Source organism: Phodopus roborovskii, unplaced genomic scaffold, assembly GCF_943737965.1.
Source record: "Phodopus roborovskii unplaced genomic scaffold, PHOROB, whole genome shotgun sequence".
NCBI lineage: Eukaryota > Metazoa > Chordata > Mammalia > Rodentia > Cricetidae > Phodopus > Phodopus roborovskii.
The window spans coordinates 13,790,672-13,804,411 of record NW_026126547.1 but is presented as its reverse complement, the minus strand read 5'-3'; the positions used below and the strand labels follow the sequence as shown (position 1 = coordinate 13,804,411).

At 38.6% G+C, this 13,740-nt stretch overlaps 1 protein-coding gene across 2 annotated transcripts in view; it reads left to right on the top strand.

Moving 5' to 3' along the window:
• Ugp2 (UDP-glucose pyrophosphorylase 2) overlaps window positions 1-13,740 on the top strand; it is a 47,755-nt gene that overhangs the window by 29,240 nt on the left and 4,775 nt on the right. For both annotated transcript variants that reach the window (XM_051200658.1, XM_051200657.1), the window contains exons 4-8: window positions 6,988-7,173; window positions 7,811-7,944; window positions 9,172-9,469; window positions 10,297-10,494; window positions 11,173-11,415. In XM_051200658.1, the coding sequence (XP_051056615.1) occupies window positions 6,988-7,173; window positions 7,811-7,944; window positions 9,172-9,469; window positions 10,297-10,494; window positions 11,173-11,415 (1,059 nt within the window). The remainder of the gene's footprint in view (window positions 1-6,987; window positions 7,174-7,810; window positions 7,945-9,171; window positions 9,470-10,296; window positions 10,495-11,172; window positions 11,416-13,740) is intronic.

Here is a 13,740-nt window from a genome sequence, read left to right as displayed (position 1 = left end):
TGTTCTTTCATAAGACACCTATCACTTCATTTCAAGTTAATCATTTTGACTAAACTTTGGTATAAGCAGCTGCAAGGGAAGCTGGGAAATAATACTCTTACTCTGAATAACAGAGTGAGTGCCCAGTCGAACATCTGGATGATAAAGGGAAAAGGAATGATACTGAACTTGATGGCTAATGATCTTCCGTGTCATACCAATGCTATATTTGGTTTTGCTGTAATGGAGAAATATGCTGTATCAGTTAGGAGTTCTGTTGCTGTGATGAAATGCCATGGCCAAAAGCAACTTGGGGAGGAAAGGATTTATGTCACTTATGCTTTTATATCACAGTAATCAGAGTTCATTAAAAAAGTTAGGGCAGAACACAAACAAGGCAAGAACCTGGAGGCAGGAACTGATAAAGAGGCCATATAATGGCAGTTTACTAGCTTTTCCACATGGTTTGTGCAGCCTGCTTTCTTATAGAACCTAGGGCAATCAGCCCAGGGATGACACCATCCAGTGATCTGGGCCCTTCCCCATCAGTCATCAAGAAAATGCCCTAATGGCTTGCCTATAGCCAGCTCATATGGAGGCACTTTCTTAATTAATTAAGGTTTGTTCCTGTCACATGACTTCTACTTGGGTCAAGTTGACATTAATACTAGCCAGGATATGCTGAAATTCTTTTTAAAAAATTATTGAGCAATAAAAAGTGAAATGCATGAAATTGAGGAGACTACTACAGAACTAGCAATACAGGTCAAAGATGATGAGGCTGAAAGGGGTCACTGAGCAGCTGGCTGTCTTGAATGATAAGGACAGGAATGATAAAGTTGTGGCTTTGAAACCAGCAGTGTACAAGAGGAGGTCTACCCAGAGTGAGCTTGGTAAGAAGCAGGCAGAGCAAAAAGCAAAAGGTAGTGTGTTGTTTTAGATAGCAAAGGAGAATGGGCATTTCAGGGTTAGGAAGTAATCAGTGTGTCAGGCACATCTGAGAGTAAGCATTTTGGGTTATTGATAGGATCTAGCAATTAAGATGTTATTGACTTCATTCATGTTAAATGCAGGCAACACTGTGATAGAGGAGAACACCAGACTTGAGGCACATTAGAGGAAGTAGAGATGTTTGTAAAGTCAGACACAGAGAAGGGGAAGAGAGATGGATAGACTGAAGGATGGATGAAATGGAGTCTTGGAGATGGATGGTGCAGGATGTGGTAGCAGGAAGTCAGTGGCTTTTATTTGCTCTGCTAACTAGAGTTTAGTTCATTTCCATGAACAAGAGTGTTAATGAACTTGAAAGTAATTCTGTAATAATAGGGAAAGTATAATAAGACTTACCAGCTTTTCCACAAAGAAAAAAATAATTTCATCTATGTCTGATTTTTTTTTTCCTGCTACAGAAAATAACCCAGATTCTGGCCATTACCTTCAGAAGTATGAAATGAAAAGACAATATATGGAAGTATCTAGCACTGAACTTGCCACATAAGGCAAGTTCTGCCCCACATGAGGGTTTGGTGAACAATTCTTAGAATGCTTTCTATGCATACAGAACATCCTGATTTGTTTTACTTTTTGCATTGTTCATTTTCTCTCAGGAAAAGTATTTTTGTCAAAAAAAAAAAAAAACAAAAAACAAAATGTGACTCATATTGCAATAATCATCCTCTTGTGAACCATAACAGGGTGGGCAGTACTACTTTGCTTTGGGCATTTGGCATTATCTAGAGTACACTATCCAGAACTGGGTTACACTTATGCCAGTGGGAACAGTGTGTCCATGACTGTGTGCTGAATTTGGCTTTTCCTCTAACTGGAAACTAGGTTGTGAGCAGAGCTGGCAAGATACAGATCATGGCAGACAGTTTTAAAAAGATCTTTCCATTTCTGCAAAATAACTATGTTGACATCCTAGAGCACAAACCTTTAAATCCTTTTTATGTAGAGGTTTGCCAGCAGTTTCCTTTCACTCACTTGCCAGAGGAAGCTAGGTGTTTGGCCAGTGCGCTCTCTCTCTCTCTCTCTCTCTCTCTCTCTCTCTCTCTCTCTCTCTCTCTCTCTCTCTTCCCTCTCTCTCCCCTCCTTCCTCCCTCCCTCCCTCCCCCATCCCCTTCCCCCTCTTTCTCTCTCACTGGAAAGATAAGAATATAAGTTGCCTGGCCTTCCCTGAACATTCCCTCCACCATGTGTTTAGCTGTAGAGATATTCTTAGAACAGTGAGCTCTTTACTTGTCTGGGGAAAACAGTGAATGAGGGCATGACTACTCCTAAAGCATGGAGAAGAGTCTTATTATAGGGAGAAGGGAGAAGGCAGGCTGAACATGGTTGGCAGACTAAACTCCACCATGAGAGGAGCCATCAACCAATAGTGGCAGCCTGGGCCAAGAGCCAAGAGCCCACCATAGCCAAAATGGCTGTTATTTAGGAATCAGGCCTGGGGTGGAAGCTCAGCCCCTGGGAGGGAGAAGTTTAAGGTTGGGGCGGGGTGAGGAGTGCTGGGAGGAGCCACAGGCATTGAGTGAGGTTTGTCCTGGGTTTGAAATCTAACTAACATTCCCTTGATAATAAGGGACGAAAATCTCTTCTGTTACTTCATCACTGGTACTGAGTGAGATTAGCCCCTGCTTTCTTTGAGATCTAACAATTAGGACTGAAAGCTCAAGGCTGGTTCACACTTAGTGCCCAACTCCAGTGACTCAGTCTAAGTCACATTTAGGCTATATCAGGCAGCTCATGGGTAGTCTCTGTTGGGTTGGGTCCTGACATCAATTATTATATCTCAGTATATTTGTGTATTTTCCTGAGGAAACTGAGAAGGAACACGGAAGACCAAATTCTGTGACATCTTGTATCCTAAGTTATATAGACATAGCCTAGCTTCGACAGATGTCAAGGATGGTTTTTCCTCCTGAGGAATTTAGACTTCAAGGATCTAAAATTGTTGCTGTGACTGGGTGCGTCCAATGTAACCAGCTGCTCAACATTGACAATACCACACCCCTGGCTAGTTGAACTAAGCTAAGCTCTGTGGCTCTGTGGGACTGCTTGGTGAGTCCCTGGTGGAGGGTGTGGGACACTCATGAACAGGGCTCTTTTATTATGTACAGGATGATTTATATGACAGAAATTTCTGCTTACTTCCTATTAAACTCATAAGTTAAAACCTGCAATAAACTTTAGACAAAAATACCCTGGCTTCTTGGAATTAAATAGTTAACTAGATTCATCTGTTTTGGAGTTTGTTGCATAGCCTCTCTCTCTGTCTCTGTCTCTCGTGTGTGTGTGTGGGGGGGTGTATGTGGTGTGTGGTGAGTTTAGATGGAATAAGTCATGAAGCATAAGTCACAGGCCTCCCTCATTGGAGTTTTCCAACAGCAACATAACCTCAAACACTTTCGGTGTTTCCTCCCTATTCATTACTGTGTAGATTTCTTCTTCCTTGTCCTTTAAGGGTTCTTCTTAGATTCTTTTCCTTTTAAACAAATTCCTCAGTAGGACCTTTACTTCTTTAAGAGTCAGACTTATTAATAAGGCAGGTAGGTATCACTGATATTGATTTAGGACATAACACTAAACAGAAAACTCCAGGCTTTGAGTATTAACAATTTTTTTTTGTTTTGTTTTTGTTTTGTTTTGTTTGCCTTGAGTTGTGAGTGTCCATGCCCCAGAGTTTTTAATTTTTTAAAATTTAGTGTACCATGTATCTGATTTCATTAAGGCCTTTTCATATATTTTTGGTTTGATTACTCCTACCCCTACTCCCTTCCCTTCCCTCTCCTTCTGCCTATCCTAGTTGCTTAAACCTTTGCAACCTTGTCTCATGTCGTCCCCCCCCCCCCGCCCACTTCTAGCATTCTGCTAACTTCTCCCTGGCACTTTCATTTATTTATCTTCCACAAACTCACTCATAAGGAATTTGTCTTACAATCAATTTTTGTTTGCTGTTTTGCCTTGCTTTTTTTTTTTTTTTTTACTTTTGAGACATGTTTCATTATGTAGCCCAGGCTGACCTTGAACTTGCAGTCCTCCTGCCTGCTGAATGCTGGGATTACAGAAGTGCAATGCTGCAGCCTCTATAGTGTTTTGAAGTTTAATTACTGTAAAGAATGTAGGTAACTTTTATCTCTAAATATTTTGCTTCAGAAACTATGGCTTATGGATCAGAGATTATTTATCTTGAACATCATGATTTTGAAGTTGTTTTTGTTTTGTTTTTCTTAGAAAAATTATAAGTTAGTGAAATTGGTGTTTGGTTTTTAATTCATCATTACAGAATAAAAAATTGCTTTAGCATACAGTCTTGAAAAAATGGACATTAAGGGAATTAAATAACTAAAGATTAAACATGGATCCCAAAGTTCTTTATTTAACGGGAATATTGGTGTACCAAAGAATTCCTTAGCATACAGAATGAAGATATGATCCAAATTCTATTATCCTTCCTGGCATTATTATTTAACTGCATTTTCAAGGGCTACCAACTAAAAATATAAATTATTATTTTCTTAAAGATATGTAACTTGAATTTTAGTTTTGTTATTCTGCTTCCAAGTTTAACTTAAATATTTGAAAACATTGTTATTGTACATAAACTCATTGTGATTTTTTTTTTTTTCCTTTTAAACATTCTGTTTTGACTGTGTGTGTGCGCCTGTGTGTGTTGGTGCCCATGGAGGCCAGAAGAGTGTTGGATTCCCTAGAATTGAGTTACAGGCAGTTGTGAGCCACTTAATTTAGATGCTGAGAATTGAACGCATCCCCTTTGGAAGAGCAGGAAGTGCTGTTGACCACTTGCTGACCCATCTCTCTAGCCATTAAATGGAATGTTTTACTGTTCCTTACATCTCATCTAGATGTTTGCCTCTTTTTGCATCAGAATATTCAATATTGAAAAACATACCACAATATGTGTTGTGCTGGTGGTGAACCTATGATATAAATTGCATTTATATGTTTAGAGAAAAATAAGTGGTACAGATGGTGAAAATATAGTGAAAGCGTAGAAGTTCACATGATTATTTACCTGAGCTGGAAGAATGTGGTCAGCATTTCTAAGTTACTGCTGTATGCTTTTTGAATTTTATTCTTTCAATTGTGAGTGTGTAATCTCTATGTATAATGTTTCACAATTAAAGTTTTAACATAGGTTTGGAAAACAAACCTGTCAGATTGTGTGTGTGAAAAATTGCTTTCATGTCTTCTATTTTTTTAAAAAATATGTATCTAGAGCATTAATTAAATAATATTTCTGAGGTATCAGTTTTATCTAAAATGAATGTAAAGACTGGATTTTCAGCTAAGTTCTTTGTTTGGGAAGTGAACATAATTGCTAAATGAAAGTTAGTGGTTTTTACAAAATATTTGGAAAATAGTTAACTTTTTAGAGTATATACATAAAAATATAAAATGTGCCCAAGAAAATCTCTTAACGTAATAAATTACTTGAAGCTACCATGTCACAGTAGTGTTCTCTTGTTTACTGATTGATTTCAACAGCTGGGTTAGAAAGGATTATAAACTACCCCTGTTACATAAGGGCACAGAAGGTCAGAAGGCTCCATCTCTGTCGTCTAGTCTTTTTTTCCAGTGGTGTGACACTGAAATTGAGACTTTTTCCTCTTTAGAGTGCCTTTAAGCCTCTTCAGTGTTTTTTGGTTTTTTGTTTGTCTGTTTTTGTCACCAGGCTTTCTTTTGGTCCATGAATGGGAATAGCTAACTAAGCCTATGCGCATTTACACTGAGAAATCATTCAGACAGGGAGGATTCTCAGTAGGAAACCTTGGTTGGAGAAGAGTACTTTGTATTCTTTAGTGTTTCCATCAAGTATGAAAGAGTTCATCTACACTTGGCAGTTAGAAGAACTGTTACAAATGAGTATTTTGTAGAAAGATCTGTGAACAAGAATTGTGTAATGAGTTTGTCCCTCAAACACACAGAGATACTGGCTTACAAGTCCTACTAGATCACAAGATCTAGTTCCTTCCTTTCCCAACCAAAATGACCTCACACAAGTACACATTTACAGATGACAGGACAAATAACAGCAAATTCTCAGAGTAGCCACTGGTTGGCTTAAGTTTTTCAATTTACTCATGTTATATATTGTATACTATGCTGGAACTAAAGAGGCCATTTGAGGGCTTATCCTATTAAAGCAAAATAACAGAAATGTCACAAATGGGTAGAAAATACATTGTGATCTTTTAACAAGCTTTCATTCTTGCTATGAGATTTAAGATTTGTTACTCTGCTTTAAACAACAGCTAAAAAATGGTTCTTTCCTATAAATGTTATTGTTTTTGTGCTTAAAAAGGACAAATGGAAGGCGAAGGCCCTGCGCTCACAGAGCCTGGATGCTAGAGAGGAGGTGGGACTGGGATTTCCCCAGCTCCAGCCTTGGTTCTTCTTCCCTCCCAGGGCATTTCTCAGAACAAAGACTTAATTTTCCAGTACAAGGTTTTATAAATGACGCCCTATAGTTACATTTCCGAGGAAGGAACCATGCTTGTGCATACCTAGAATTACGACTGAGAACCTGTACCATCTTCTTCTACTGGCTTACCTTACAACTAATTGGGGAAGAATGACAAAAAATAAATGTATGCTGGGTTTTGCTTTCTGTGGTAGGAAAAATAGTATTTGATTAATAATAATATTTTTCTTTAGAATTGAAGTAGGAATCAGTGCACCTGGAACATTTAGACTTCGTGAGGTTTGGGTATCTTATTTTGATTAAGATTGGAAATAGCACCTTAAGATAATTCAAGATTTAGATATTCATACCAGTCAGACAAATGGTGTCACTGTGACTCCACTGTAATTAAATAAGACATTGAGCTACTTTCTTGTACAAAGGAAACTGCCATGTGGACTTGCTGGAACTTTACATTGAGAGAACAAAACTTTTTAAGGAACCATGAAAGTAACTTTGGAGTTGATTGGCATTAAAACCTTATAAAGCTACTTAAATGATGTCTCTCATTTTGTATTTTCTTTCAGATTCAACCCTATGAAAAGATAAAGGCCAGAGGCCTGCCTGACAATATTTCTTCTGTGTTGAACAAACTGGTGGTGGTGAAACTCAATGGTGGTTTGGGAACCAGCATGGGCTGCAAAGGCCCTAAAAGTCTGATTGGTGTAAGAAATGAGAATACCTTTTTGGATCTAACTGTGCAGCAAATTGAAGTGAGTAGTATTTAGCCATTCTCATAATAAAGTAGGTTAGCTTTTACATTAACATAAGTGCTGTGTTAGTAAATGAGGATGTGAGTGGGAGCTAGTCGAAAAGAATGCTGTTTTGTGTGTTGGTGTGTGGGTGTGTCTAAGGGTATATTCTTAATATGTAAACTTGATTTTTAAATAGCATTTGTGGTGCTAAAAGCTCTGGGTCTGTTCAAGAGTCTCCTTTGATCTGCCCTTTGACTGCTTGCCTTCTAGTGGCAACCTCCATGATGCTCAAGATTTGTGGCTTAATTCCTCTTGGGAAGCTGAGGAGGATGTCTCACATCTGGTTGGATGGAGTGAATGCAGAACTATCCTCAGCTTCTTTCTTTTACAGTTATTCATTGTAGACCTTATGGGGCAGGAACCTTGTCTTTTCCATCTCTGTTTCCCGCTGGCAACTAGTTATAGCACTAGCAGCAGCAGCTAAGCCAGCATTTGTCCAGTATTTACTGTGCCCCAGGCATTCTAAGCACCTTCTCCAAAATGACTCATTTATTCCTCTCAACAGCTCACAAGTACTGTTATTCCCAGAGACAATTTTAGATTGGGAGTCAGAGAATGTGAGTTTTGATGATCTGATTGTCACTCTCCTCTTTAGCATTTGAACAAAAGCTACAATACAGATGTCCCTCTTGTTTTAATGAACTCATTTAACACGGATGAAGACACAAAGAAAATACTTCAGAAGTACAATCATTGCCGTGTGAAAATCTACACCTTCAATCAAAGCAGGTATCAGAAATAAAAATAACTAGCTGGTGTGATTGTGATTCCTGGGAATTCTCTTCATTGTTGCCGCAAAGGCCAATTCATGCAAGAACTTGATACCTTTAAAACTAAACAGAGGTTGATAAATGTGTGATGGTTATAAACTTTGGGTCTATAATATCTAGTTTCTCAGGGGATCTCCTGGAGCTCTTATTCTCTGTCCCAGATATTTAAAGGCAATTTATAAAGTCTTCACATGTTAAAGTCTCCAGTCAGGAACTTTTGTAGCTTTTGTTCCTATAGGAGAGGGTTTCTTCGCCTGAGTAGATAAACCTGTGGAAATTTAAGTAAGTTTTAGAGGAAAATCTCTACTCTGGGGTGAGGGGAGAAGTAGAGTGGGCAGAACGGAATTAAGATGATTGGGGGCCAAGCTTTTTAGTTAGAGGTGAACAGTTGTCTACAGAAACTTTTTGGAAGTGATGTCTAAAGTTGGACCATTTAGTTTGTTGGTATTTTAAAATCTGTGTTCACATCACTTTTTTTTTTTTTTTTTTTTTTTAACATCATAATGTGTTTGTTGCCTGTTTCCTAGTAGGCTGTCTGTCCACATGTTCTTCCCTGCTCTTTACTGTTTGCTAGCCGTTAGCTATGTGTAGACAGCTGGCGCTAGATGTAGGGAAGCAACCCTGAATGCATGTGTTTAAGAATGGGTAGATTTCTTCAGATAGATTTTCAGGCACAAGAACCAAATAAGTTTAAAATTACTTACTGAATTCTTCCTCTTAGAGAGTTGTAAAAAAATATCTTTAAAATGTGAAGCATCTTCCTATCTGTATGGTCATGGAAAACTTCCCTTGAATATCTTGAAAACAGATTTTTAAAAATAATAATGACAGATTTTCTTAAAACAATTCACCTATAATTTACTATTGACAGTCTCTGAAATGGAGGAATGTTTTATTTAATATTTTTAAAAGATTTTGTTTTATTTTTAATTGTGGGTATCTGTATATCTGTGTATGGGTATGTGCACATGAGTGCAGATGCCCAAGGAGGCCAGAAGAGGGCGTCAAACTCCCTGAAACTGGGTTTATAGGAGCTTGCAAGCCATTTGACATGGGTGCTGGGAACAGGACAGTCTGTGCTCTTGACCATTGATCTATCCCTCCAGCCCTTATGTAGTTTTGTTGTACTGTTTTACTTGAAAGATTGGGGTACACTATAATAAATAGCCTTCTTTTTGTTTTTAAGGTACCCGAGGATTAATAAGGAATCTTTACTCCCTGTGGCAAAGGATGTGTCTTCCTCAGGGGAAAGCACAGAAGCTTGGTACCCCCCAGGACATGGAGACATCTATGCTAGCTTCTTCAACTCGGGCTTGCTCGACACTTTTCTAGAAGAAGGCAAAGAGTATATTTTTGTGTCTAACATAGATAACCTGGGTGCCACAGTGGATCTTTATATTCTTAATCATCTAATGAACCCACCCAATGGGAAACGCTGTGAATTTGTTATGGAAGTCACAAATAAAACACGAGCAGATGTGAAGGTAATTGCTGAAGAATCGATTTGGGGATTCATGGTTTTACATTTAATAAATTACATAGTTAAAATATTTTTCCTGCTTTATAAGTTTCTATTTTATGCATACATATTTATTATTTATTTAGCATTATTTTAAGAGGGTGTGATATTTTTCTGAGGGGTGCCTTAAATTCTAAGATAACATAGTGTATTATGAGCCCAGAGTTAATAGTGTAAATCTATGTCAATAATTTAAATTAAAAACAGTTTTATATATTTTTATGGAACAAATCTGAAATATGTTAAAACATACATTGAATTTGTTCACTCCTCTTCAAGTTTGGCTTATTGTATTATGTTATCCCTTTCATGGAAATTTATTTCTATAAAATGTGTGTGTGTTATATGTATACTTTGTCACCACACTATCTTTGTAGTTGTATTAAAATAATGCAGTTGTTTTAAAGTGTAAATTGAACATGGCATATTTGGTGGTGGGACTTTACTGTTTACCTGAGTTGATACATACCAAGACATTCCCTGCCCTGGATTCTGTGCCACCACCGCCCATCCTAGACCTCATTTGGGTAGGACTAAGCTGTTTGGTAGTGGGCAGTGGTTTGGGAAGAAGAGGAATGTTCCTAATGCCAGCTTTAGGAAGGAGAGGAGGGACTTTTGTGGACTCCCAGGGCTTTAATTGTAGACAGGACAGTGAGTGTAAAGTGACAGTGATGAATATGTGACTTTGTATATTAGAAGATTATTTGTCAGTGTCTTCTGTGAAATGATAATCAGTATGGTATGGCTGATTGCAAAAGATTTGGAAGCACTCATGATTTTCTGCTTTTCTAGGGTGGAACACTCACTCAGTATGAAGGCAAACTGAGACTGGTGGAAATTGCTCAAGTGCCAAAAGCACATGTCGATGAATTCAAGTCTGTGTCAAAATTTAAAATATTTAACACAAACAACCTATGGATTTCTCTTGCAGCAGTTAAAAGATTGCAGGAACAGAATGCCATTGACATGGAAATCATTGTGAATCCAAAGGTATGTGAAGGTAGTCTAGGAATCCCTGATTTTTTCCTACAGCTTGGCTGGCCCATCTGTCAGACCTTTTTGGTTTTTCAAGATAGGGTTTGTCTGTGTAACTCTGGCTCTAACTGTCCTGGAACTCTACTGTGTAGAACAGACTGGCCTTGAACTCACAGAGATCCTCTTGCTTCTGCCTTCCGAGTGCCACCACTGCCCAACTCAGTCATACTGGACTTTATCTAGTCAGGTTCTCCAGGTCTGTACTCAGCCCAGTGATGTGCTCCTGACTTGACCCTCAGCTGAAAAGACTCCTTCAGCTTAGGTACTGCTTTTGCTCATGCCATCATCTGTAGGAATCATGCACACATTTTCTTAGCTCCTGGTTCTTTCTTTACATGTTACATGTTGCTCACTCAAGTTAAGAGACTTAAAAAAACATTCACATGTGGAGCATGGCTAATGTAAGTTCTCATGATTTTTATGGAATCACTTTCTAAGTACTAACATCACACATGAAACCAAGCCGGGTACATAAAAACTGTGTTTCCTGGGAAGTAGACATAGGAAGTAGTTCAAGGTTATCTTCAGTACATAGTGAGTTTGATACGTGAAATTCTGTCTCAAAACAAACAAGCCCCAAACTCTTTGTTTCCATGCTCTTACCCTGTTTCCTTTTTTCTTTCTTTTTTATAGACTTTGGACGGAGGCCTGAATGTCATTCAGTTAGAAACTGCAGTTGGAGCTGCAATTAAAAGTTTTGAGAATTCTTTAGGTATCAATGTTCCAAGGAGTCGTTTTCTGCCCGTGAAGACCACGTCGGATCTCTTGCTTGTGATGTCAAACCTCTATAGTCTTAATGCAGGGTCTTTGACCATGAGTGAAAAGCGGGAGTTTCCCACAGTTCCCTTGGTTAAATTAGGAAGTTCTTTTACCAAGGTAGGTAATTTGTAAAGATAATTGGAGAATTATTTTTCAGTACTGACCTTTTGTATCTCTGCATCCTTGGTATGGTTTACAGGAATTGACTATAGTCTGTAATTTCTCTGGACAGTAGAATAATTTGGGGACGTTTTATTTTGTTTCTTGTATGACTCATCAGTCAGAAAGGGTTAATTCTGGTTTAATAAGTATGTATTGTGCTCCTACTATCTCTGGGCAGTTTGTAGATGTGGAGATTTACAGCAAATAAAGCAAACTAAAATCCTTATCTTCCTAAAATTAGCATCCTAGTGGGAGAAACTCAGAAGCCAGGACACCAAATAGATAGTATAGCAGGTGGTGGAAACTCTAGAGAAACACAGCAAGGACAAAGCTGGAAGTGTGTGGTGGAGTTGATGTTGTCACAGTACCCTGGCTGGCCATAGAGAACCTCAGGAAGATGCCAAGTGTGCTGTATACTGGTAGAGAGCTTCAGCTATGCAGGGGTGATGACTGAAAAACTCCACCCTGATACCACAGGACAAGTTGGTGGATAGCCCCAGGGATCCTCCTATGCCATCCAAGTCTAGTCCTAGGCGTGGTTTAGTGCAGATGAAGAATTTGGTAATAAACTATGAATATGTGGGTCTTCAAAGATGAAAAAGAAGTTTCAAGGTGGATGTCAACTGCTGTTGCTGATTCAAGCTAGATGAGAATTCACCATTAGACTTACCAGTGTAAAGTTTGGGAATCTAATTGGAATGGATTTAAGGATGATGGGAGAATTGAAGTTGGAGATGATTTTAAGAGTTGAAACCTCAAAGAAAAACAGGAATTAAGTCATAGGTCAAAAAGGATATAAATTTTGAGGGGTTCTGTTTCATAAATATTGAGATTATTTACTTACATATTGATGGAAATTAGTCAACAAAGGAAAGATTAGTCAGCAAAGGAAGACCACCTGTGGAACAAATTCTTAAATAGCCTAAGGAAGATTAATAGTGGAGAGGTTGGCTTCATGTCTGAATAGAGTCTAGTCTAGAGCAAGGGGTAAGGAAGAGACAAGGAGGCAGAATGGCATAGTGGGCGCCAAAAGCAAAGTCTAAGAACATCCTGAGCCCTGCTGCACCTGACTGCTACCCATCCCATAAGGCCAGCTCCAGTCTAGGATATCTCAAGCCTCGATGGTCTCTCCTCTTTCTCTAAATCCTGACTCTGTGAACTGCTCATCTGGCTCAATGTGATGGTTACTCATTTGTTTTCTCATTTCAAAACAAAACATTTGTTCCATTCAACTGCATTCTAAATTGCTTGATTTTTAGGAACATTACCCAATCTCCTACACAGGAGCTTGAACATACTGAGTGCAAATAAACAAGTTCTTCCCATAGAACAACTTGCCAGAAATGTAGATGATATCTTTTAAATGTAATCCCTATTTTTGTTTTTAAAAATATTTTTATCTGTTTTGTGCATATATTGTCTTATCCATGACTATCTTCCTCCCAACCTCATGTCCTTTTTTATTTTTGTAAAGTTTTGTGAGTGTGAATGTGTGTGTGCTTTTTGTGAATTTATATGCACCATGCGCATGCGTGTGCCCTCAAGATCAGAGAGCATCAGATCAATCCCCTGGAACTGGAGTTAGAGAACGTTGTGAGCAGCCTGATAGGGGTTCTGAGAAATGGATAGAGACCCTTTGCAAGAACTAAGTTCTCTTGGCTGCTGACCCATTTCTCCAGTCCAGTTAAAGCTGACAATGTACATGTGGGCATGGGGCTATCCACTCAGTCATAAGCATACCAAAAGACTTTCCCTCGGTGTCAGCAGCTGTCAGCAGCCCCTTAGTCTATGGTGAAATTTGGACTGGTGACTTGTGTAGGCAATCCAGCTACTGTTGTGAACCCATTTTTGAAAGACGTTTTGAGTGAATATACTTTGATGGTTTTATACATGCAAACAGTCTATCTTGTTTACCCCACTTTCCATCTCCCCCTGGCACCCCAATACATTGGCTTTACCCTTCATGTTCTTTTCCTTTTTTTTGTAACCAAGTCAGATTAGTGCTGCCTGTTAAATGTTGACTGATGGTGTGGCTTGATCTTATATAGATAACCCTAGTTGTGGTGAGTCCGTGAATGCAGGACCATATCCAGAGGACAGTATTTCATAGCAACAAAACCCATCTTCCATCCACTGTTCTGTGATGTTCCTGATCCTTGGGATTGAGGATTGATATAGATGTTTTATTTAGGTCTAAATCAACAGTCACTTCTTAGCACTTTGTCCAGCTATGAGTCTCTGCATTCACTGCTGGTAATTGTAGAAGTAATCTCTGGTCAA